The sequence below is a fragment of the Chlamydotis macqueenii genome, chromosome 3 (genome assembly GCF_036417535.1).
Source record: "Chlamydotis macqueenii isolate bChlMac1 chromosome 3, bChlMac1.mat, whole genome shotgun sequence".
In the NCBI taxonomy this organism is placed as follows: Eukaryota; Metazoa; Chordata; class Aves; order Otidiformes; family Otididae; genus Chlamydotis; species Chlamydotis macqueenii.
Window position 1 is genome coordinate 29,047,462 of NC_141558.1, and position 27,958 is coordinate 29,075,419.

A 27,958-nucleotide genomic window follows, 5' to 3' on the forward strand; every position below is an offset into this window, starting at 1 on the left:
CTTTTCCCACAAACTGTGACAGAAGCAAATTTGGCTCTGGTTGCTGGAGTACAGTACACTTATCCAGGTTTCCAGAAAACACCACTTCTTCCTGAAAATAGCAGAGAAACTTCCATGTTGGATTTTTTTTTTTTTTAATTTTTTAACCAGACATACTTACTCATTAGGGCTTATGGGTAGATAGCAAACTTTAACTTTGGCTGGAAGCCAATTATTTTGCAGTGATGAGGCAAACAAAATCATTAAATGATGAATACATTCAAAGTACTGCCAATGACCTTCCTTGAATTCTTCTTGAAGGACAAATAACTCCTCTTGAAATTGAAATTAATAACAGGTATAAAACACTTCAAAATAAAGAACTGCCACATCACCACTTATCCATGATTCTTACCAAATTCTGCAGCCATGTAGCTTAGGCAGCTGTAGTAATAGCCTGGATATAACATACAAGGATTTGAAATAGCATTTTGAAAAGCAGTAAATATCAATGTCAAATTTGGGGCTACAGTGTTTTACATCTAAATAAACTGTTATACAGATAACAATAAAAGGTATAATTTAAATAATGCTGTGAAGCTTACACTACTTTTAACCTTGGCTTATAAATATTTACACAGTGCAGGTGAATACACACATATTACTTCCAGATTAATATAAAAATAACAAAAGTTAATCAAAATAATTTGTATTAAATCAACAAGATTTCTTTATCTATACAAACTCTAGAAAGCTACTCACAGTGAACAGAGAATGCTCCAAATGCTTTTGTCTTTGTGGAGTAAAACTATCACATAAATTGCACAAACATATTTTTCTAGTTCCTCCTGGGTTCAGGAGGAACTAATCACCTCACTTTCCAGGTTTTCCATTTGAATAGAAATTACAAGCCAAAATATATAAAGAAATATTCAGCTGGCAGAGAAGCCTACTTTTCTTGCTGACTAGTGAAAAGCATACTGTGTCAGAAGTTCATGCCATATACTGAGGAATGAAATATGCAGACAAGAACTAACATTCTAAGTAGTATTAACAAGCATACATCTAAGTCTGCAAGTATACTCCCCATGGACTACAAAAGAATCCTCTGAAGTGTGAAATCACAGTAAATATTCTGAAATATTGCAAATTTGCAGAATTTAAGACACTTCTGCACACCAAAAAAAATATTTGGAACAAAGTTCACAATTATAATAAAAAGTGAGTCTCAACCCAACTATGGAGAAGATGTTTTTCTGTAATAAATTGTTCAAAATTTCTTCAACATTTGTATATTAGAGCTGTTAACACTTACTACTAGAGTCATATGCTTCCTATGTTCTTTCTTGTCAGGAAGCAGCATTTTCAGCGGTAAGTTATGTTTTGCTCAATAAGCCATAAATTAAAGAACTTCCCAGAGCAACAAAAAGAATGATGGTTCAAATTTTAAAACATATCATGCATTAGAATACCAAAAGGCTTCTGCTGCATTTTAATGACTCATTTTGCTGGTGAATGGGAAATGCCAGCTGATGTACACTGAAGTTAATAAGGACCTGAAGGAGCTAAAACTTATACTTAGCTTCAAGTATCATTGGTACTCACTGTAAAGAATTGTGCCATTTAGAGCAGTTGTTTTCACTGTCAAGTACAGAGTCGTCGGATTGCTTGTTTCCTGCCCAGATGCAGCCCTAGTCTCAGATACAGATGTTGGAGAAGGTAGTTCCAAATAAGAATTTCCAGTGAAGGATGGAAAAAACAGTGCTGTGTCTGAAACGAATAACCAAAAGCTAATTATATTAATTTATTACAAAACTAAGTAATAAAATAAAATATAATCATCAGAGCACTTTTAAAATATAAATTCTGAATATCTGTGAATAGTGTAATCAACGATATTATCTGCAAAGCACGCATATACATTTATTTAATTTCAAACATTCAAGTTAAATATGCAGAAATGAAAGTGTTCTACTATCTGCATATTACCAGAAGTCAAAAGACTATTATAAGGACTACTGATAGAAGATGCAATGAAGTTCAAAAGACTGTCACAAATTTTCATCTTTGCAGACGTGCCTGTGCAGAACTTCTGTCTTACGACATCCCTGTAAAGTACTTCTGATTCATAGCTGGAGATATCCCTGGAAACGTTCAAGGCCAGGCTGGATGAGGCTCTGAGCAACCTAATCTAGTAGGGGATATCCCTGCTCCTTGCAGGGGGGTTGGACTAGATGACCTTTGAAGGTCCCTTCCAACCCTAACCATTCTATGATTCTATGATTCTATAAGAAACACGGGTTTTCTTCATTCTGAGGATACTCAAATGTTCCAGGTTTGAAATTATTATGGGATACTATTGGTCAGTATATACATTTTTCCACTACAATACTCCTGTCTTGAAAATAAACTAACACAAGAGGAAATTTTTAACTATGAAGGCTTAGCATTTGCAACATTTATTGCACTAATTGCCTTTGTCATTATATTTTTTGGGCATTTTTTTCCCCTGTAGCTCTGAATAATACTACCCAGGAAAAAATAGAGTAAAACCAATTGAGGTTAGGCAGAATGTCTTCCTGATGCCTTAAGTATCCTAGTTAAGCAATGTTCCCTGAAGACTGTCCAAATTAATCACCAGGGATATGAATAAGGAACAAACAAGAAAAGCACTCTGAGCTCAGGTTATATGTTTGTAAATAAATGTTTTATTTAATAAACTAAAAGTATACAATGGATTTGTGACTGATTATTACATATAGGCATGACTAGTAAGTTTTTCTTTTTTTTTTTTTCTAAAATTTTTATTATTATCTTTCTGTTTGTTTGTGAAATCTGCCCGTGGTTTTTTCTCTGCCATTTTTATTGAACTTAAGAAGAAAGAACAAAATGAAACCCCTGGTTAAACAAGCATGTCTTGAAGGGCTTTAATTTAAAAAAAAACAACCAACCAACCAAAAAACACCCACAATGTGACAGCAAAAGAAAGGCAGGATGGAAAGCAAGAAGTAGTTATGTTTCTAAATTGTAGGTCTGGAAAAATCAGGATTGTTGGACAAAGTGAAAAAACTATGAGATGAAAAAATTCCCTTGCAGGGTGAGGTAAAGGTCAAAGGCATTGCAAATCAGAAGCAGATCTACATAATTAGGAGAATGCCATTTCTCTAATTAAATTCATACTTTAAGGGGAAACAGTTCTGGCAGATCTAGCTAGTCCACTGTAGGGCCACAAGTATGATTAGGAAACTGGAGTCTCTTTCATACGAGGAAAGCCTGACAGAGCCAGGACTCCTCAGGCTGAAGAAGAACAGTCTTAGATCGACATTTCTAATGTCATAAATACCTGATTGGGAGCCAAACTTCGTAGTAGTGCCCTCTGACAGGTAACAGGCACAAATAAAAAAAAAAAAAAAACCAGAAAATTTCACCTGAACACCTGAAAATGCTTTTTCACTATAAGAGTGGTCAAACACTGGCACAGGTTGCACAGAGACATTTGTCAAGTCTTGATCCTTGGAGATAATCAAAACCCAACTGGACATGGTTGTGAGACACCTGCTGTAGGTGACCCTGTTTTGCTTGAGCAGGTGGTTGGACTAGATGATCTCAAGAGGTCACTTTCAACCTCAGTGATTTGGTGATTCTATGATCTTCCACAGAGAGGCTCTGTGCAGACAATATTAATTCTAATTCTTCAAATGCAGTGCCTTCAGAAACCTACAGTGAAAAGCATGTAGGAACCCCAGCATCCCAAGGGTACCTGTAGCGATACCCACTAAGTCTAAGTATTCTTGTCTTATCTTGCATATAGTGGAAACACATTTTCAGTACCCTCGATAGCTGTCAAGAAACAAGCAATTAATTTTCAGTATTGCTGGATTTGGCAAAAGTAACAAATAAAAAAAAAACACTTTCAAGTCATTTTTCACATCACATGTTTTATCCTTAACAGAATTCAAATATAAAGCTAACTGTAGACCAGCAGTTGAAATTAATTCACAAATAGCAGCCGTTTGATAACAGGGAATAGTTTGATGCAATGGAAACAATTTTTTTTTTTTTGCAGCAAACTGCAGCCTCACACATAGCATTACTCTTCCTAAAGCTTATCAAAATCAACCTAATGACATTCACAGTATTTTTGGCAGAACTTAGTAATAACCTTTGAGAGATTTTGTAAAGATATGAGTATTAAGAGATCTCTGATAGTGGAATATTGTTATCAAAACTGTGAGAAATCCATACAAAAAAAGAAACACTATCATTCTAAGTGAAGAACTTGTCAAGTTGCTGCTTCAGTATATAGATAACTACAGATCCATTCCATAAGGCTATGTTAAGTAGTAATATAAAATTCTCTGACATCGGATTCTGAAAAAAGGTGGCATTCTGTGGGCCATAGGAAATCAAGCATCTCAAGCATATTAATGCTTCCAATTTATACATGTAATTAGCAATGGCAGACAGTGAAAAGACATCTTAAATTATGTTTAGCATGCATGCATACTACACAAAGATGGTTACTGTAAGCTCTGTCTAAAAATTAACAAAATAGTGGCCTTAAAACAAACACCCATACACTGTGAAAAAAACTCAGAACAGAAACATGGTTCTGAGAAATCAGTTGTTGCTCCTTGATTGAGTCTGTGTTCGAAGAGCCTAAATCTAGGTTTGTGATAAAATACACAGGTAGAATAGTATGGGCAAAGCTGCCTGTCTGGAATCTCTTTTTTTTTACTTCCTTCATTCTCCTAAGCTCTGAATTAGCATGAATTAAAGTCCCATGCAGCTCTGAGCATGGCTGCACACTGGTAGGTTCCATGAATCAGAGCCAAAGAGGGCATACACTGAACTACAATCAGCTAATAGCAGAAATACTGTCAATGCCAGCTACAATGTGCTTGTACCACAACATGAGAGTATTTCATGTTGATTTCTAGTAACATTTACAGATCTTCATATTTTCAGATGGTTGCTGGCAATAAGTCATTTTGTGCTTCATTTATTCCACAGGACAGGCTGACAGAAGAAATCGTTGCTTTTTTCTCTCTTGGGGTCACTATGCAACATTGTCAGCTCTGTCCATGACCCCAAGGGACTATTACACTAGGGCAGTGGTCTCCAAAGTGGAGTGCGTGCACCCCAGGGCATACACAAGACAATTTACTGAGGTGCAGGAAGAAAAATACTAGAACTGCAGCAGTACACGTGTGTAATTTATAAATAAACACATATACATACATTGATGGGGTGTCCTCAAAAAATTTTTACCAATGAGGTATGTGATCAAAATAGTTTGGAGATCACTCCACTAGGGGAAAAACTGAAGGGCAGTAGGGACTTACCAACCATGTCCCCCAGAAGAAGGAGAAGGAATGTAATGGTGTCACCAGTACAGCAGCTCTGAGTATGGAGAATCTCTATAAGGAATGGCATTATGATTCTTTGACTAATGTTCAAGGTCTTTGAGCAGAATGTAACTTTTTGAGATATTAGCTGTTACTATAAATAAACAGTGATGAATGTGACACTATACTACTAGAGGATAGTGAGAAAAATAATACGCCACAACTCCCTGAAGCTTTTAGACACAGAGTATGTCCCTGTTCTAATAAGCAAAATAGCTTAACGAATTTTAGTCCCCAAACCGCGTTTTTTAGAATATATAGGTGTCTAAAAACCAAATTGATTCAACTCAGGTCCTAGCTGCATATAAGCTTCATCTTTAGGCACTTGAATACACCAATGAACAGGAATAAATTAATATAGTGATTAAAAATAATATATTAAAAAGACTTCATAAGTACTAGGCACAATCAACTATAAGTAACATAACACTTCTACGTGTCTCAATTATAATGGAAGAAAGTAACATTTTCTAATATTTTAACGGCAAGAAAGTAGACTAAAAGTAATTCAAGATACAATACTTGCAAAAATTCATAACAGACTAGAGTTGGGTTTTGGATTCCCTGAACAGCACATATTGCTAAGAATACTTTAACTCTTTAACTGAAGACTCAAATTTTTTACTGAAATAAATAGGTTATCTGGGATATTATAGACTACAATTTTCATAATAACACATAGTATAACAAGAAAATGTTGAGAAAACATTAACAAGTTTCTATCATGATCCTATTTGACTTTGTCTTAGTTAGAAAATAAACAACAGTAAGAGGATGAATACAGTTTTCCACTGCTAGTAAATTGGAATCAGTCTGTTTCCACTCCTATCTTTCATTTTCCATTTGCATTGTTTGCTTTTTGTGACAAGTCTGGCTTAGTACTGAATTCTATTAAATTCTGTTGAATTCTAGTAAAAATAGACTTTTTAATCTTGAAGACAGTAAGACTCATCAACTGCAGCAGTCATCACTAAATAAATTCAAATGAGAAATGAGTAACACTTTTGATAGTAAGAATGAGTATCAGAAAAAAACCTACCACAAAACCCTGGAAAGGGAAGTAATGCATTCATCTTCTGGTCAGAGATCTCCAACCAAACATCTGACAAAGTCGTCTACAATCTACAGGGTAGATAACTGCATTGAAAATCCTTGGTCCTCTAATAATGCAGAGAAATGGATAATCCTAGGATGTGATTCCCCTCATCTTACAATAAACTTCCAAAAAGACCAGATGAATCACGACCTAAACCCATCTATTTCTCTCTACGTGCTATAAAAGGGCTTGAGGGTCACTAGTTTAGCTGTAGACATGTACAGCAGCAGTACCTCAAATTAGATGAACAATTTTCACTCTTGATGTCTGTGCATCAAAGCCAAACAGCCTGCTGGAGGATTTTCTTTAGGCAAAAAAAAAGTTAATACAGTAGTTCAGAGTTGAAATATTACAGATATGAACTGAACAGGATGTCACAATAGTTACTCATGGCTTAAATTCTGAATTTGTTATTTTTAATTTTCAATTACAGTGGTAAACATCCCATGATAGAGATCTGCAACTTACGGACAGATTCTGTGCTTGTTCTTCTTTTCCATCACTCAAAAATATAGTAGAAGCACAGATGATAAAAACTTCGCTGATCAGTGCAGCAAAACTTTTCAATTTTACAAAGAACAAAGGTGTTCCCAGCAGGCAAAAAGTCAGTTTAGCAGCAATGTCAAGGGACTAATGAATACGTGACTTGATTTATCCATCTCATGCTCACAGAACATCCCAGGGAACCAAATCTAACTACCTGAAAGTAATGCATTCTTTTATCTCATGTTCATGGTGGGAAGAAAATCAAAGTGAAATAAATGTGATTCAGAAAATTCATAGGGATTATGTCTGGTATATACAAAATCTGACTTATGTATTTCACAAAGCATTAAAGACACTGTATATACAATAGTACAGAAATACAGTAACAATTTCGTCTACGACTGTAACTTTAGAAATCTACAAAATAATTTATTAGGTGAGTTCAGCTATTTTCAGACAATAAAGTATGAAACAATAAATATCACCCTTGCTGTTTCCATTCATTTGTTTCAATGCACAAAAGCCTTCTGCTTGCTGTAACTGAACTCCTACATTATGGAACAAAAATTCCTTATGGAATAAAACGCACAAGTTTTTCTTTATCAGGGCAGTCTTGTGCCTTGTCGATAACACTCTCTCCTGTCAACTGGGAGATCCAAATTCAGATCACTAAATTAATCTCCTGTTTTGCAGATTGCTACAGGCTTCAAATGGTAGAAAGACAGTATATTTAAATGTAAAGACTTGGAGGAAGCACTGAGAGGCAATACGTGAAACAAGCAATCCTTAAAAGCATGACATAATTTCATTTTAATTGAAGAAAACAAGTAGAGTAGTATTAGATGAAAAGAGTTTAAAAAATTCTGTGAAAAGAAAGCAGGTGATGCCATTTACAGTCTATTCTGAATTTTCCAAGTAGCCCAGTAACATGTCTCTGCAAAGGTACAAAGAAACATAGAACAGAAGCAGGGATGATCAAAGGGTTGGTACGGCTTCCAGAGTGAAAAACAGATCAGACCTATTCAACATGGATAAAATATGCAGAGAAAAATGTGAATAAGAAATGACCACTCCATGTCTTGTTGCACAAAAATGAAAGACACTTGATACTGTCACATCATAGGCTTCAAAAACAAAAGGAAATTATTAATAACTTCAGGAAATATAGAATCATAGAATCATAGAATCATAGAATCATAGAATGGTTAGGGTTGGAAGGGACCTTCAAAGGTCATCTAGTCCAACCCCCCTGCAAGGAGCAGGGACATCCCTGACTAGATCAGGTTGCTCAGAGCCTCATCCAGTCTGCCCTTGAACGTTTCCAGGGATGGGGCCTCCACCACCTCTCTGGGGAACCTGTTTCAGTGTTCTGTAACTCTCATTGTAAAAAATTTTTTCCTAATTTCTAATCTAAATCTACCTCCCTCTATTTTAAAACCATTACCCCTAGTCCTATTGCAACAGGCCCTACTGAACAGCCTTTCCCCATCTTTCTTGTAGGCCCCCTTGAGGTACTGGAAGACTGCTATCAGGTCACCCCAGAGCCTCCTCTTCTCCAGGCTGAACAGCCCCAACTCTCTCAGCCTGTCCTCATAAGAGAGGTGCTCCAGCCCTTTTATCATCTTTGTGGCCCTCCTCTGGACCTTCTCCAGCTGGTCCATGTCCTTCTTGTGTTGGGGGCTCCAGAACTGGATGCAGTACTTTAGGTGGAGTCTCACCAGGGCAGAGTAGAGGGGGAGAATCACCTCCCTCGACCTGCTGGCCACGCTCCTCTTGATGCAGCCCAGGATGTGGTTGGCCTTCTGGGCCGCAAGGGCGCATTGCCTGCTCATGTTAAGCTCATCCACCAGCACTCCCAAGTCCTTCTCCTCAGGGCTGCTCTCAATCCATTCCCCGCCCAGCCTGTATTTGTGCCTGGGATTGCCATGACCCAGGTGCAGGACCTTGCACTTGGCCTGGTTGAACTTCATGAGGTTGGCACGGGCCCACCTCTCCAGCCTGTCAAGGTCCCTCTGGATGGCATCCCTCCCTTCCAGCGTGTCGACAGCACCACATAACTTGGTGTTGTCGGCGAACTTGCTGAAGGTGCACTCTATCCCACTGGCCATGTCGCTGACAAAGATGTTGAACAGGGCCGGGCCCAACACGGACCCCTGAGGGATGCCACTTGTGATCGGTCTCCGCTTGGACATTGAGCCGCTGAGCACCACTCTGTGAGTGCGGCCATCCAGCAAACTCCTTATCCATGAAGTGGTCCGTCCATCAAACCCATGTCTCTCTAGTTTAGAAAGAAGGATGTCATGTGGGACAGCGTCAAAGGCTTTGCACAAGTCCAGGTAGGTGATGTCCATTGCTTGTCCCTTGTCCACTGATGCTGTCAGCCTGTCACAGAAGGCCACCAAACTGGTCAGGCACGATCTGCCCTTGGTGAAGCCATGTTGGCTGTCACCAACCACCTCCCTGCTCTCCATGTTCCTTAGCATGGTTTCCAGGAGAATCTGCTCCATGACCTTGCCAGGCACAAATATGTATTTGTTTTGGGTAATTTACTGCCACCAAGCTATTATGTGGGTCAAAAATATTAAAAAAAAAAGAAAAAAATAAGAAAAATACAAGAAAACCAATCCACCAGACCAGCATGTATAATGGAATCGTAGCTCAGGAAATCCTAATCTCACTAATTGGCGGAAGCTGAAATAATGTACTCATAGAAAAATCACAGCTGTCCTGTTTTTTATATCCTTTTAAAAGCATTTGTGACTGGTTTTGCTCAGAGACAGGATATTGAGCTAAATGACCCGTACAGGCCTGATCCAGCTGGTAATTTTAATGCTACTTGTTCTGTTTTCCATGTCACTGCTAAGACTGCATAACAGAAGATAGAAATATGTACACCATTTAACATCAAGGAGATTAACGATTCCATAGTTGTCTGAAACATATAGCAACTGTCATTAACTGGTGCACAGAGATCAAGTTATCCTCCTCTTTTGGCCACTGCACTGTAATAAGTAGATCAACCCAACGTAAATATGTTATTAGTTTTATTTCAGGGGAAAAAAAATTGATAGCTTTATCTTTCCTTAAATAATTGAGAAGTTCAAGATTTAGCTGCATGTCTGAAAGAACGAAATCACAGTAAAGCAGTTTGATGTTCATGTGCCTTGGGGAACAGGGATCCACAGGAATAAATTATTTTCATATTCCTATTTTGTAGCCCTCATTTTTTTTTTTTTTTTTGACCTCACATTTCAGGAGGGAAGAATCACTTTTTTTTTTTTTTTTTTGCCTAGACCCTCAGTTGCTGTATATCAGCAAAGTTATAACTTCATGAGTTTACAGCAGATAAGAATTTAGTATTTCCGGTCAACTCCTCTGTATCTGTAAAAGGAAGAAAATTACCTGTCTCATAGACCAATATGAAGCTTATTCAACAAATAGCCATGAAGCTTACTCAACTGTCCAGCTGAGAGATGCTGTATAATTATTAAATTATGTTATTTTTTATGGATATTACATAGACATGTGAAGTAAGGCCAGATGTGTAAGTGGAACAGATTGACATGAGAAAGGAAAAAGGAAAATTATGCATTCATATTCAGTTCAAGATTTTGTGAAAATGGGTATGACAGCAGTACCTCAGAAGAAGTTACAAAAAATAGTCAGAGTTGGGTGTTGAAAAAAAATCACAAACAATCTAGTTGTTCTTAGTCCAAATCCACAAAGAAAATTAGCATCTTGCTATGTGATTTTTCTAATTTTGAAAACAACTCAGTCATTTATTCTTTTCTGTTTGATTAGTTTCGTCTCCAAAATTTATTACTCTGCTCCTAAATGTATTGGGTTTTGAAGTGAAAAAAATGTTTCTAATTGACACTAGTACCTAATCAGATGTATTTTACCATGTGCATTCAAAATTACATGTAAGTGCTTAACTCTTTTCCTGAATTTGACATAGAGGAAATTGGGAAGTTATTGTCTAGTATTTTCTTCAAGCTCAACATAATTTGTCAAGAAATATGATCTTCCTGAAAAAAAAAAAACAAAGTTTTATCTATTTTTTAAAAAGTCCAATGAAGGAGGGAAATGAAGGTCCTTTATGTATTCATTTCTATTTTTGAACCTCTCCTAATCACAGTAAAAAAAAAAAATCTGAGTTAGACTTTGAATATCAAACCATAATTTACACTGGAGTTATCATAATGAACTACTATATTTGACGTTGAAAAGCTCGTTGCTTTTAAGGTCACCATAACACATATTATGGCAAATTTTAATGAAGCAAGGACTTCTAAAAATCTTTTGAAGTTCACTTATTAATATATTTGTTCTGTAAAGTATCACAGAACGTCTACTTGAACATTAGCTTTCACATTTTTGATTCAAGTCTAATGAACTGGTAAAAGGAGTGGTTTTTCAAGGGGAAAAAGGCAGCTGTCAGAATACATTTGGAAACACAGACTTTTCATAACATGTTTATGTACTAGAGATCATATATTACTTATTGTAATGAGAACTGTCTGGTTACAGAAATGAATGTGATCCAATAGCTTAAATTTTCTGTTGTTTTACAGTGCATCTAAGCTAAATGTGCACATATTTTATTTGTATATTTGTAGTTCTTATGATTATCAAAATTCTGTCATCTTTTTCCTTTATGAAATACCAATGTATTTTCAGTCACTTTAATTTTATTTCTGCCAGTTATGTTTAATTTTATTCTCTGCAATGGTGCTTGAACACATAAACTAACATTCCTATCCCAAAGGAACAGAGAAATACTCGATGAGTAATTGACTATAAATTTTTAATTTGGAAAAATATTCAGACTTTCTCAGTGTGTGTCACATTTAGGCAGTTGAAGAGGAATCTTCCATCTCGATAACACTGTAGACTAATTTATCATATGATTGGCATCAGATAACAGATGATCAATATTATATGTGAAATGCAAGTTGTAGTTTTAAGCACACAAATTTAATGTGCTCATATAAATAACAGAGTTTATGTATCGCTACATTATGTATGCACCAAATTTTTATTACTTTCCTAGGAGATTTTGATAAGATTTTGATTAGCTTTTCCTATTATTATTTAGACATACAGATGTATACTTTACAGAATTTTGTAAATCTAATCTGAATTCTAATCTGAGCCTGTGTTCATAGGTTCAGGGTGCAAAGGTATTTCCTGAAATTTCTCATTTTCTGGCTGTCAGTACCTTCCCTGTAAAATTAAGTTCCTCCTGCATAAATGTGGGAAGAAAAAAGAAAATAGTAGTTCAGAAGTTCTACTACTATCTTCCTACGAAACCAAGAAATTTCTTTATCTTAGAACCATAGAATGGTTAGGGCTGGAAGGGACCTTCAAAGGTCATCTAGTCCAACCCCCCTGCAAGGAGCACGGACATCCCCAACTAGATCAGGTTATTCAGAGCCTCATCCAGTCTGCCCTTGAACGTTTCCAGGGATGGGGCCTCCACCACCTCTCTGGGCAACCTGTTCCAGTGTTCTACCACCCTCAGTGTAAAAAAAAATTTTCCTAATATCTAATCTAAATCTACCTACCTCTATTTCAAAACCATTACCCCTCTCCTATTGCAACAGGCCCTGCTGAAGAGTTTCTCCCTGTCTTTTCTGTAGGCCCCCTTGAGGTACTGGAAGACCACTATAAGGTCTCCCCAGAGCCTTCTCTTTCTCAGGCTGAACAGCCCCAATTCTCTCAGCCTGTCCTCATAAGAGAGGTGCTCCAGCCTTCTGACCATCTTTGTGGCCCTCCTCTGGATTCGCTCCAAGGTCCATGTCCTTCTTACATTGGGGGCTCCAGAGCTGGATGCAATATCTTGCTGCTAAAGTTTTGGCAATGCACTACTGAAGTTCATTCCAGCTATTTATGAATGATCTCCTCATCTTTTAACAAATACTGCATAAAATGGATAAATTAATTCAGTAGAGTGTCAACTGGTTAATCCACCAATGATCAATTGACATCCTTCTATCAGTGTTTTTAATGCAGAAAATATTGATTTGATCTTTTTAGATTATTGTTTTGAAATTAATTTGTCTGCTTCGCAGGACTTTGCAAGATCTCTAAATCATGTTTTCAGGAATATGTTCTCATTCTGGTCTTTATGCTTCTCTATTTTGATACACAATAAATCATGGTCAATGCATTTAGTGTTTCCCCAGAAAACTGGTTAAATTTCCTTGTTAAAAAACACTTTTGGTTTGGTTTTTTTTTGTTTGTTTATGGGTGGGGTTTTTTTGGTGGGGGTGGGGCACAGTTAGTGCACCTTTGTGGTGCTCAAAGACTTTTCTGCCTCAGTCTTCACCGACAAGGTCTCTTGTCTCGCCACCCAAGCTGTGGAAGTCACAGGGACTGGGAGGATGAAGAACCGCCCACTGTAGTGGAAGAGCAGGTTCGGGAACATCTGAGGAACCCAAAGGTGCACAAGTCCATGCGACCTGATGAGATCCATCCGCAGGTCCTCAGGGAACTGGCGGATAAACCCGCCAAGCCACTGGCCACTGTATTTGAAAAGCCGTGGTGGTCTGGTGAGGTTCCCGATGACTGGAAGAGAGGGAACATAACCCCAGTTTTTAAAAAGGGGAATAAGGAGGACCTGGGTAACTACAGGCTGGTCAGCCTCACCTCTGTACCTGGCAATGTCATGGAGCAGATTCTCCTGGAAACCATGCTAAGGAACATGGAGAGCAAGGAGGTGGTTGGTGACAGCCAACATGGCTTCACCAAGGGCAGATCGTGCCTGACCAATTTGGTGGCCTTCTATGACAGGCTGACAGCATCAGTGGACAAGGGACAAGCAATGGACATCACCTACCTGGACTTGTGCAAAGCATTTGACATTGTCCCACATGATATCCTTCCCTCTAAACTAGAGAGACATGGGTTTGATGGACGGACCACTTCATGGATAAGGAGTTTGCTGGATGGCTGCACTCAGAGAGTGGCGGTCAACGGCTCAATGTCCAAGTGGATATCAGTCACGAGTGGTGTCCCTCAGGGGTCCGTGTTGGGCCCGGCCCTGTTCAACATCTTTGTCGGCGACATGGACAGTGGGCTAGAGTGCACCTTCAGCAAGTTCGCCGATGACACCAAGCTGTGTGGTGCCGTCGACACGCTGGAAGGGAGGGATGTCATCCAGAGGGACCTTGACAGGCTGGAGAGGTGGGCCCGTGCCAACCTCATGAAGTTCAACCAGGCCAAGTGCAAGGTCCTGCACCTGGGTCATGGCAATCCCAGGCACAAATACAGGATGGGTAGAGAATGGATCAAAACCAGCCCTGAGGAGAAGGACTTGGGAGTGCTGGTGGATGAGAAGCTCAACATGAGCCAGCAATGCACCCTTGTGGCCCAGAAGGCCAACCGCATCCTGGGCTGCATCAAGAGAAGCGTGGCCAGCAAGTCGAGGGAGGTGATTCTCCCCCTCTACTCTGCCCTAGCGAGACGCCACCTAGAGTACTGCATCCAGTTCTGGAGCCGCCAACACAAGAAGGACATGGACCAGTTGGAGAGGGTCCAGACGAGAGCCATGAAGATGATAAGAGTGCTGGAGCACCTTTCCTATGAGGACAGGCTGAGAGAGTTGGGGCTGTTCAGCCTGGAGAAGAGGAGGCTCCGGGGAGACCTTATAGTGGTCTTCCAGTACCTCAAGGGGGCCTACAGAAAAGACAGGGAGAAACTCTTCAGCAGGGCCTGTTGCAATAGGAGAGGGGTAATGGTTTTGAAATAGAGGTAGGTAGATTTAGATTAGATATGAGGAAAAATTTTTTTCAACTGAGGGTGGTAGAACACTGGAACAGGTTGCCCAGAGATGTGGTAGATGCCCCATCCCTGGAAACGTTCAAGGCCAGATTGGATGAGGCTCTGAGTAACCTGATCTAGTCGGGGATGTCCGTGCTCCTTGCAGGGGGGTTGGACTAGATGACCTTGGAAGGTCCCTTCCAACCCTAACCATTCTATGATTCTATGAAAGTTATGTGGCAATAAAAGCATAACACATGTAAATGTTAGAGTTTCTCAGTGAACCAGCAAAACAAGCCCTTAAAATATTAATGTTTTAGTATGTTTTTTTTTTTCCTCAGTTTAGAATGTAACTGCACTTGTGCTACTGGGAGCTGGTTTGTTCTGAAGACTAAAGTACAGTGGAAGTAAAAGGGACTCAATTTTTAAACTACCAAGCTCCAGTCTGTTCTCACACTATGAACACCTATTCCATCTACCCATCTCCTTGGAGACTGCACCATACAAAGCAAAGCAAAAGATCCAAAGCTGTTTTAGAGCATCAACAAACAGTGAAATATAAATTATATATATAACAGTTTCATTTAAATGTTTTCCAAACTAGGTTGATTCCCACTCACTTTTACATCTATAAGGAAACAGCTCTTCTTTTTACCTCAAGATTTGGTGCTCCTACAGTCAAGCAAGTAGAACTTATCTGAAGATTGTATCAGTTTTTTTCAGTGCTCACAGTACTGCACACCTTTTAAGTACTATGCCTAGAGGATGCAGAGAAAAGACAAAATGCTCTGCCTTAGAAACCACATCCAGGTCTCCTGCATGGTGTTGCTGAACTGTTTAAAAACTTTGTTCCTTATTTTTATTACTATTGTGTTTCGAGGGACAAAAGCCTAAGCAAGTGTAATGGAAAAAAACCAGTAAATTTAAAAAAAAAAATTACTTATCGCATGCAGGATACGTCCCATTAGTGACATCAGTCTATCTAAAAAAGAAGGAAATTTAATTTTAGCAAATTTTAATAATTTATTTTTTGTAATTGTTGAGCTAGGAAATTAATCTTGTGGTATCTTCTCAAATAATTACCTGTCATAGATTTTAAAATTGTGTATTTCTTTCATTGATGTCAATGCTTTTCTCATGAAGTGGGATGACTTTCATCTTGTTCTTAGGGGGGGGGGGGAAAGGTAATTCTAGTAGTTTTCCATTATAAGATCTGTTTAATAGCTGAGTAGTAATTACAAAAAAAAATCAGCACTGGAAGGCTGATACTGAACTCTGTGGCACAGACAATGAATCTGAACTGCTCCACTTAAGACTTCAATGCAACGTAAAATTAAGACAGTCTTCCCTTCAAGTGAGCAATGAAAAAGACGGGAAGGAAACACGTCTTTTATACAATTTAGGAAGTTATACATATTTTGGAAGTCAGGCCAAAGTAAACAGAGAGGGTATGTGTGAAATTGATACACTTGAAATATAGATCTCCCTTTCCACTGCATTGACAAAATATTCCTCTCATGTTAGTGCAAATGTCTGCGGAGGGTCTGAGAAAAAAAAGCACAGAATAATAATCACACTTTCCTATATGTAAAGATCACAGCTAAACTCATAGAACAGAAGCATGTTTGAGGTCAGAGACACTTAAGTACAAATTTACACCACCTGAAGGAGCAGTGCTCCCAGTTAGGACAGGACTACCGAAAAAAAAAACCAAAAAAAGCAATAATTACAACTGAAACATGACTTTGCAAAGATATGGTATGTCTTGAGACAGACTTCTTAGGCTTTCATCTTTCAATATCTGTCCTAAAAAGTGACCTCCAACTGGCTGTCCATCTCAGTTTCCCCAGGAACCCAACACAGAACTGGAAGCATTAGGAGTCTGTGCTGTCAACTATGTCAGATCTTCCATTTCCTTACTTAGGATCTAGAAATGATCAAATACTCTGGTCTCCAGCTCTGGGGAAGGAAATCCTACACTTCAGGATACCTGTCAGATCATCCAGGGGTTTCCAGATTATAGAGTAGTGGGTCTCGTGATTGACTCAAGTTTGGAAAAGCCATGACAGTTTATAGTATTTTGAGATTATTGCCACTATGTCCCAGTAACCATCACCTTTTCTTTTTAACATTTCAATTTAAAAGAAAAAAAAAAATCAAACCCCTGATTCTTTTCACGGCTGCAGAACTCATTTTCTAAGCAAAGTTAATGAAACACACTATGCAAACACTAACTTTTTTTACTTATAGTCATTTATGTTATTCTGGATTATTTATTACTTTGTGACACTACGTGTTTTTTATATGCTGCTTCCAACATCCAGGAGAAGATATCTGAAATAGTTTACCTTTTCTTCACACTCGTCTTAAAAGGGAAATTTTCAGGCCAAAATTTTATATATGAAATATAGGCATAAGACTGTCCAGTAAATTCTAGTGTTAAAGGCAGAATGGAACCATATAAACTTGCATACAATATATTTGTTTAATTTCCATATTTAGACAGAAATGTTTTAGCAACTCCTAGTTATTAATTATTTCATTTGGAAATTTTTCTGAATAGCAGCTTCTTAAGGATATCCATGGGATATATATACATTTGTATCCTCTGGGACATCTTCAAAGACGACATTAAAATGTAGAAAATAACATGAGAAAAATGACATTATAATCACTGCAAGGAGTTTTGAGTCCAGAACTGTTTTGTAGATGTGATCCAGAGGAAGAAGAGAAATATTTTTCACTCATGACTGTAAAAGGCAGATGGAATCAGTCTCTCAAATCCGAATAGAAAAAAAAAAAAAAAAACCACAAAAAAACCCACCACAACAACAAGAAATCCAGAGAATAAAATTGTTTCACTTGAGTGAACTGCATAGATCACAGCTAAATGGCTATGTCAGAAGTACAAATCACATTGTATTAACTTACTCTTCACTTCACCCTATGGAACTGTAGTTCAGAAGAACAGATCTGTATCAGGGACAGCGTATCAAGAATTCACATCAATTCAAGGACTCTGAGAATTAATTTCTGGTTACAGGTGAGTGAAGCAATTGTCTGCTTGAAGCTGTTGAAAACTACAGAGCCTGGACTCGGTAAGAACATTCTTGTCTCTCCCTTTCTGATCTGGATCAATGCTTTGTACAAACAAAATACTGTGGCACATAAGAACACAAAGTGTCAGGACAAGTAACTTTATATTGTGCTTGACGTTTGCATGTCTACCAATTCATACATCTTCCTTGGCAAGTCACAAATAATAATTGTATGCAATTTATTACATGTCAATTAGAGGTTTAATGTTTGTATATCAGCTGTTCTTTTCTCCCAGCAAACTCTGACAGGTAATTTTCAAATGAAGCTGATGTTGCTGTGAGTTACGCTGTTTTTCCACTTTTTAATAAAATCATATACAACTCTGTAAAGAAACCCCTTTATTACGTTAGATATTTATTTCTTTGAAGCAAAAATAAATTCACCTATATATTCCATTGTATTATTACTTCACTGTTACACATGAAGCTGGGAAATCACTAAGATTTAATGCAGTGCGCTAAGATACAAGCGATTTCTCAGACTGGAAAGATGAACACAGAGAGAAACACTAACTTTTAATTACATTTTGTGAAACTATTAAAGCTTCAATTTGATTCAGTATCAGAATAAGAAAAAAATTAAGTAACACTTTGTTTTTAAAAAAAGTAAGCATATCTTCTCTCCATCCATAATGATTTAAGAAAACGTATTCTCACCAACTCCGAAATTTAGAGATGAATACATTACCTCACACCTGATATCGATTTTACATTTAGCTTTAAGATTATTTCAGTGAGCCGTTGTTAAAATCTACACTGTATTAAGGCAGACAGGAATGCATGAGGAAAGATGATAATCAGGATTACGTGATTTCAGAGATCCCAAACTATTGGAGCTAGAAAGTCTGCTGCCCTCAATAAGGGAAAGACACTTCCAGCTTTTCAGCTGGTGTATTTCTATTTTTGACCCTAGAGTTGCTCACAAAGCACTTACTATATCCAACAGAGCTGGGCAGCATTTTTTTTTAAATCAAAACAACTGATATTTAAGCTGCAACAGCAGGTAATTTGCAGAACAGGTTCAAAACTCAAATACTTCTGAATCTAACTTTGTAACATAATATTACTAGCATTGAGCAAAAAAAACCTACAATTTGATGTACTGATAGCAAATTAACCCAACTTTCAGGGATTGCTATTTTCTTCTTTGTTCCATTTATCACTAATGTATGGCTGATACTTATTAAACAATAGACTATCAAACATTTTGCACTAACTTAATCCTATTACCTAACCTATTTGAGAATGCTATTAAAATACAAAAAGCTTAAATTTGCTTTTATATAGCTAAAATTAACCAATAATCTAGAATTGCATTAATTGTTCAATGTGTCAGTCTTGCCATGTTAATCAGAATTGGAAGAGCTACTTCATGAAGTTCAGTATTTTTGTTGTTGTTACTGTTTATAATGTTATTCTTTCAGTCTCATGCCTCTGATGTTCCAGAGTAAACTTCAATGGCATGACTGTACTAGTTTTGGCTGGAAGAGAGTAATTTTTTTTTCACAAGAGCTATATGGTGCTAGGTTTCGGACTTGTAATTAAAACAGTGTTTTGCACTTTTACCCTTCTCATTCCCTTCCCCATCTCACTGGTAGGGAGTGACTGAGTGGCTGCGTGGGGCTGAGCTGCCTACTGGGGTTAAACCACAACACTATTCCAGAAAAAAAAATACTTCCAGGTCATCTAAAAAACACTGTAATGCAGTTTTGCTGCCATTTCTTGAAACCAACTATTAACAGCTCTGAATAGCAGGTGAAGATCCTTGCTCAGCCTTGGCTACTGGAAATAATAGCTGCAAAGTGTACATCCACCTGGAGTCCTAAGACTAAACACAGAACTTTCAAAATAAACATAGTAAGATTGGTAACTGCAAGAATGTCTAAAAAAGATCTGAGATGTCTGAAACAACAGACTTCAGAACAATAATTGCTAGATTACAAAAAAGGAGGTATCACTCCTTTTTTTTGACAGGCCTGTTTGTATAACAGCTGTTCTTTTCTTCCAGCAAACTCTCAAATGTGATTTCAGAATGACAGGCTTGGCCAAATGCAATGCAGGGGACAGAAGAAGAGAAATAGAGGACATCCTGTATCTCTAAGGGTCATTGCAAAAACAAAATAAAGCACACCATTTTAACTGCATCACCAGTGCAACCCAAGAAGAGTAAGTAGAGGTTGCACCATGAATTGACTACATCCAATTTTTGGTTTACAAACACGGCTCAAGTAACACTTAATTCTTTGCCTCCAGAGACTGTGGTCCTGAACTGCGTAGAGTGGAGCCTCTCCCAAGATCTGCTCTTACATAACAAAACACAGTTACTAACAATTCCTTTTTAGTATTATGTGGTACTCTAAGATGGGAAATTTTATTTAAAATCAGTGGCAAGTACTTGCACTACTACAGTATTAATTTTCTATAAATTTTTCCCAGTCTCATGAGCAACTGTAATTGTAAAACAACCATACAGCAAAGTCACAGCTCTACCACTAACACCACATGATATTATGGTTCTCTAGTACATGATAAAAAAAAACAGGAAAGTAGTGAACAAACCAATCCTGAAATCATATTTACTGCTACTTTTAAACACATGTTCCCCATCTGACTCACTAATATCTGCTTGGCTATAAAGAGTAATCTATGAAATTACTTCTTTTTCAAATCATAGATGAAAAATTAACATGGGAGGAAAAAAACCAAGGCTGAAATGAACCATCATTCAGTACAGCTCAGATGCAGTTTAGAGCAGGAGCAGCACTGATTATTCTTTTGAAAGAAGTACAATCTCAAAACACACTGAAATGGAGACAAAAACCAAAGTATGTTCACAAGAACACGTCTCAAGATAAGGAATACCTGTCCTTTTAGTTTGTGGTATCTAATTATTTGAAAAGGTACATTCTGCAATTTAGTCCTGTCTGATTTTTCCTTTTAGAACAGTTTTTTTACCCTGAGTCACACCTCAGATATTTTCTTCCTAAGAGCCTTAGTGCTAACGGATTTCAGATTGGAAAATGTAATTGCTTTTCTGAGTTTTTACTACATTCATTTGGTAACAAACCTACTAAAAAGTATCACAATGGATGAACTGCAGGTAAATGATCCAAGACAGATTTAATCTATTTACTAAATCACTTCAATTAGTTTTGGATTGTCAGCTGTTACTTCTAGATTTTTAAAACAAGAAAAGGAGAAAAACTTATTTGAAAAAAAGACTCCTACACACTTTCCTTAAGTTAAATAACTTTGCACAAATTAAGAAACAAATAAGAGAAAAAGCCATGTCATTAGTATGCCACTTCCAGTTCATAACTTGAATGGTAAGACAAAAAATAACTAACATCTGTCATCTTGAAAAGTGCTCCTTACCTTTATTATCTAATGTCTACAGAGTCAGAGATTGAGCAGTCTTGTTTAGACTGATTTAAATACACATCTATTTTAATGCATTCCCATAAAAATTGAAATTTGCCATTTGGTTTGTTTTTCTACATGGCTTATTGATGTCAGATACAGTAGTAAAAAGCCAAAATAAAGAGTCTGTAAAGCTAAGTATGATAGTGACTGCTACCACAAAGTGTGAGCAGCTGCTGTTAACAATATAAATTATCAAAAAACTATACTTAATGTCTTTTTGTATCTTGGGCCAACAGAATGAAAACTTGTTTATTTTCTTCTTTTATGCACAGTAGGTGGATAAGAAATAGTTGTTTAAAACCTCATTGTATAATGTTTGTTCCTTCGTACCTGAGCAGCAACTGTTTTGAAAGAAAATACACATGGATTTTAAGGAACAAGTTCTGTGAAAAAAAAAACCAACATTATTTCAACAGTAAAACATTTTTTAAGTTATATCCAAACATAAAACTTATTTGTAAATCATGCTGGCATTGGTAAGAGCACAGTAGCAGTCTGCTCAGTTACTGAGTTCGCTTTGTTATACTTGTATAAAAATTTTTCTATGTAGAAGAACAAGAGAGAGAAAATTACATGAACCAATGAAAATTACATTACAATACCTTCCCCAAACACTTAAGTATTAGAAGCTGACATATTTGTTCCTGAGTCTATGGGAAAATATAATTTTCATTAAGAACTGTGTAACCTCCTTGTTTATTCTTTGGCAGTAAATGAATATATCTGCTACTATGGCATACAGTTCTGCCATGGAACAGAAAGTGTGGCTACTGCACTGATACTATTGCTGTAAAAATGTACTGCTTGGTCTTTCATTAGAGTCACACATTTGCGTAAGGAGATACCGGGAGTCAAAACATGTTGATTCTTCTTTGATGACGTTTATGTATCAAGGAGACAAAAATCAAAGTCGTGGTGGATCAAAAAAAACCCCCAAATTAATAGCTTGTTCTCTTCAATTAGAGCTGCAATCCTTCTGTTTTCCTAGGGGGGCTGCGAAGGGACCAGAGTAGCAGCTGGTGTAGGTCATGGATTAAAGATCTACCAAGAGAAACATCATAGATTTCCAAACAGGGAAATATGAACAAGGGATCTGAGATACTGTATCTTCAGATATGAGAGATCTGGGGTCAGAAATGTCGAGGTGGTGAGTCCATTCTCAAGTGCTGACACCTCCAACTAGTATTTGCCTCTAGGGCAGATACACACACAAAGAGACCCTCACAACCATCTCATTCACTTTTGCTGCTAGAAATATCCAAGCTGTAACACAAATTAAACTACATTGAGCCTAGCTGTTATACAAGTAAAACCCTGGTGTCATACAAACAGGTAGTCCAACCACAGCCAAGCCCAAGATTCCATTTATGATAGGGACTAAGAGAGGATGCCACAGAAGAGGATAGGAACATAGCAAGTACATAGTGATGCTTCTGAAAAATACTCTTCCATCCTCCAACAATTTGCAACTCATGGATTTTATGAGCCAAAGATTTTATCTTTGCATTTAATATCTTTCAATGGTCTAACGAATTTATATATGTTGCTTTTTGAACCCATGTAACTTAGTATACACAGTATCCTACAGAAAAGTCTCACTGCTTAATTACACTATGGGAAGAATATAAGCAGAAGAATTTGCAATGATTTAAGCCAGGCCAAGGTTTTCTTTCCCCTCACAACACATAGTGCCTTAAAAAAGTCAAAATATCTAAAAGCTGTGGCAAAATATGAATTCCATGGAAATTCTTTGGACATTCTGCTGGAAGTTCTGCATTACACCCCAATAAATTAGTACCAGAACCGATTTTTCTTTTTGCTCTAAAGAACTTCATATTTATCTTCAGAATCCGAAAACAAAGAAAACCTATTATAGGTTTCAGCACATTTGCTGAGAATAATGAGAGAAAGCAACTGATTCTACTATTAAAAAACAAAAAAAGTCTTGATGACTAAAGAGTATATAGGCATGACAAAAATCATAGAATCATAGAATGGTTAGAGTTGGAAGGGACCTTCAAAGGTTATCTAGTCCAACCCCCCTGCAAGAAGCAGGGACATCTCCAACTAGATCAGGATGCTCAGAGCCTCATCCAGCCTGGCCTTGAACCTGGGGCCTCCACCACCTCTCTGGGGAACCTGTTCCAGTGTTCTACAACTCACATTGTAAAAATTTTTTTCCTAATTTCTAATCTAAATCTACCCCCCTCTATTTTAAAACCATTATCCCTTGTCCTATCACAACAGGCCCTACTGAACAGCCTCTCCCCATCTTTCTTGTAGGCCCCCTTGAGGTACTGGAAGACCGCTATCAGGTCTCCCTGGAGCCTCCTCTTCTCCAGGATGAACAGCCCCAACTCTCTCAGCCTGTTCTCATAGGAAAGGTGTTCCAGCCCTCTTATCATCTTCATGGCCCTCCTCTGGACCTTCTCCAACTGGTCCATGTCCTCCTTACGTTGGGGACTCCAGAACTGGACACAGTACTCCAGGTGGCATAAAACAAACTACCATTTCTGATGTCAAAAGGAATAAGAGAAATATTTTCTGTTAAGAAACTAGTTTCTACTAGTATAAACTTACAGGAAGAGCTCAAAAAGCCCCAAGTTCTGAATTATTTCTTCACATAGCATGCATTCTGGTGTCATGGGAGAAATTCCTCTTCAAAAGCCTCATATTCATACAGACACATCTACCCCTCATCTATCTTATCTATCCGTAAGAGTAAATTTAATTCATGACTCGATTAGCTGGATTTTTTTTGTCTTCTCATAAATACTCTCATTTAATGAAAGAACTGAAGTTTAACTAACTTATTTGAAAAAAGAACATCAGAGGGCATATGAAAGAGCAAGAAGAACTTGCTAATTTGAAAATGAAAGCAGGAAAATCTTTTAGTAAATGACATACAATTTTGGAAATAGTGGAAATGCTGAGACTATACTCATGTTCATTTATGAATTAGATGTAGTAGCTTAAAATGTTACTGTTCTTCAGTTCCTCATTACCATGCCCTCAGATAAGATATTCTAATCATGTGAATCGTGAATCCTTTCACTACAGTTCAGCGCACAGTAAAACATGTTAGCTTAAATCATCTTACAAATGAGAGCATTACGGAATTAATTTTTATCACAATGGATTACAATAATATCCTAAATTAGGTGAAAAATTAGACTGTAAACTCACACTTTACCAAGCCTCTGAAAAATCCCTAAAAATAAGCATTTTACTTCATACATTCAACTTTGTGCTTCTGAAAGCTAAATAAGCACTCAGCTTTTTAGGAAACAGAACACTTCAGTTTTAAAATTTTGTTAGCTCTTACATAAATCATGAAATGGGACAGGTATGTAGAAAATACTTTTCTAAATGACCAGAACACCCTTGCTAAATTAATTAGCCCAAAATAGGAATAATAAACTCCCAACACACATTCAGCAGAAGCTTCTGTGGTATTTTTTTCCTACTCTTATTCAACTCACGCATTCTGCATTAGATTATATTTTATATTAGCACAATACAATGATCATCATTGCTAAATTTGGGTGTTTGAGTGTCGTAGTTCAGCCCCGATCAGGACCAGACTACGCAGTCTCTCTCTCGCTCCCCCCACCCTCCGAGAGAATAGGAGGAGATGATATAAGGAAAACGGCTCGAGGTTTGAGATAAGGTCGGTGAGAAATCCTTAAAGTTACCGTTACGGGCAAAACAGACTTGACTTGGGGAAAACTATTCATTTATTTCTAAAATTAGCAGGATAATGAGACAGAGAACAAGATAACCTCCCCCACCCCTCCCTCTTCCCAGGCTTAACATTATCTATACTACCTCCCCTCCCGAGCGGCACGGGGTGGGGGGGGGGAGGAAAGGGAATGGGGGTTGCAGTCAGTTCATCACGCGTTGTTTTATGCCACTACTTCGTTGTCGGGGGAAGAACTCCTCACATTCCTCCTCTGCTCCAATGTGGGGTCCCTCCCACGGGCCACAGTCCTTTGTGAAACTACTCTGGCGTGGGTCATCTCTTCCACGGGGTGCAGTCCCTCTAGAACAGCTGTCCCAGCGGGCCCTCCACGGGCCACAGCCTCCTTCAGGCCTCCACCTGCTCCGGCGTGGGGTCCTCCACGGGCTGCAGGTGGATCTCTGCCCCTCCGTGGACCTCCATGGTCTGCAGGGGCACAACCCACTCCACCATGGTCTTCACCACGAGTTGCAGAGGAATCTTGGCCAGGAGCCGCATTACTCCTCCCCCTCCTTCTTCACTGACCTTGGCATCTGCAGCCGTTCCTCACAACAGGCTGGCAGACGCCTCTCAGGATCCTTTTTACATCTTATTCACTTCTCATCTCCTTTCCACTTCTTGCAGCTGGGCTGGGCCGAGTTGGGCCCAGTCGGCTGCCCGGTGGGAGGCCAGAGGGCGAGGCCTGCAAGGCCCATGAGGCTCGCGCCTCCCCCTCTCTGCCCCCCGCTCAGCTGCTTCACATCTCTTCTCTTCCCTTCTTTTCCTGTTTTCCCCTTCTTAAATATGTTATTGCAGAGGCCTTATCACAGGACATTCTGCTACCAATCGGCTCGGCCTTGGCCAGCAGCAGGTCCGCCCTAGGCCCGGCCGAGTCCACTAAACAAAAAGGAGCAACTTCTAGCATTTTCCTACAGAAGCTACCACCTTAGGCCCCCCCTCACTAACAAAACCAGAACATTGAGTTATACCTTTCTCCTGCGTACAGTATTTTTGCATGATCCTGTTCAGAATTTTTCGTATAAAAATAAATAACTTAAGTATGACAAGAAGGGTGCATTGGTTATATTGCAGATAATCAAAATGGTACATTGCTGCATAATGGTACTGTTGCATAAAATAACAGGAGCAAATAGCAACACTTTTTGTTCAGGATTTTGTGTTTCATAGAGAATTTTTAGCAACATCACCTTGTGTGAGAAATTTTTTGTCATAGTTGTGGAATGGCTGATATGGAGCTCAGCACTTTGTTAAACGAAACAAACTGAACTTTTGACCATGTGAAGTCTGACTCATGTCCAAAAGATGTTACTAGAATGCCAGAATTTAACTATATAGATTAAAAGGAAAAGAGGAAAATTAACATTCATAGACTAAGTCTGGCTAAACTCAATTGGCCTTCATACCTCAGAAAAAATGCCCATCATCCACACTTAAAAAGATAGAATGGTTTGGGTTGGAAGGGATGTCTAGAGATCATAGAGTCTAACATTCATCACTTGGGTGAGAACTGTTAAGGGATGCACAGACAGTGGATAGTTCCATGCTGTATATGAGGCAGCTGGGAGGCAGCCTGGACAACATCACATATTCATGCTGCAGGGAGGTAAAGCACTGGTTATCACACATTCACAGCATGAGGAGCTGCTTCATCTGAAGCTGCTTCTGTGCACCAATTAACTGTGTAAAATGTGGCACTGGGGCCTTTCAGTGAAGGTGAGAAGATCACTGAGAGACTGAGCTTTCAACAATCTACATAAAAAGACTTGGTGGTGCTATCCCTACTCTGATTCAATGTCAGAATCACGTCGTAGCAAGTTCTATTATGAATAATTTTAAACCCATCAGTTAGCCTGGAGGCAGATCTGTCATTTCCTAGAGATAAATGCTCTAAATGTTACTGTCAGTAATTCAGGGAGGATGCAAGTACTGACAATACACCTGTTCTAAGCACTCTGCTTATTTGGAGAAAAGCAGCAAGGATTTTACAGTTTTGTTGCATGAGACTCTTCAGTTCTAAAACAAAGCCTGCTATTGCAAAGGATAAATAACCTTTAAGGAATGTTCTGTTTCATAAAGATGTTTCTTTAAAAAAAAAACCTCTCAATTTTTAGAGAAAAATCACTAAGTACTGTAGGTGTACAATTAACAGTGAAGGAACTGTTAGGACTGGAATTAGCTCCTTCGCTTGCAGGTAGACATCGCTAATGATTAATGAAGGCACATTTAGGACTTTGCCACAACAAGCCTAACAGATTTTTCTCTAATTTTTTCTGCTTTTTTGACCAAGATGTTTGGGTCAATCTACATGACAGTTGCATTAAGCTGCATTGTGTCAGCAAAATCAACTAGTTACAAATAAGACCTTCATTCCCATCAACAGAACAAGACCTGCATTTGTTTCTGAAGAAGGGTTGTCGTGGTTTTGTTAGTGAGAGGGGGCCTAAGGTGGTAGCTTCTGTAGGAAACTGCTAGAAGTCACTCCCCTTTGTTCAGTGGACTCGGCCGGGCCTAGGGCAGACCCGCTGCTGGCCAAGGCCAAGCCGATTGGTAGCAGAATGTCCCGTGATAACACCGCTGCAATAACGTATTTAAGAAAGGGAAAAAAAAAAAGAGAGAAGAGAAGATGTGAAGAAGCTGAGCGGGGGCAGAGGCACAGAGGGGGAGGCGCAGGCCTCATGGGCCTTGCAGGCCTCACCCTCTGGCCTCTCGCCAGGCAGCCGACTGGGCCCGACTCAGTCCAGCCCAGCTGCAAGAAGTGGAGAGGAGATGAGAAGTGAATAAGATGTAAAAAAGATCCTGAGAGATATCTACCAGCCTGTTGTGAGGAACGGCTGCAGACGCCAAGGTCAGTGAAGAAGGAGGGGGAGAAGTAATGCGGCTCCTGGCCAAGATTCCCCTGCAGCCTGTGGTGACGACCATGGTGGAGCAGGTTGTCCCCCTGCAGCCCATGGAGGTCCATGGAGGA

General features: G+C 38.5%; 1 protein-coding gene across 1 annotated transcript in view; it reads right to left on the reverse strand.

Annotated features, from left to right (window-relative positions):
* Positions 1-27,958, reverse strand: part of EYS (EGF-like photoreceptor maintenance factor) — an 827,426-nt gene that overhangs the window by 168,117 nt on the left and 631,351 nt on the right. The window contains exon 37 of the mRNA XM_086745378.1: positions 1,585-1,749. Coding sequence (XP_086601504.1) covers positions 1,585-1,749 — 165 coding nt within the window. The remainder of the gene's footprint in view (positions 1-1,584; positions 1,750-27,958) is intronic.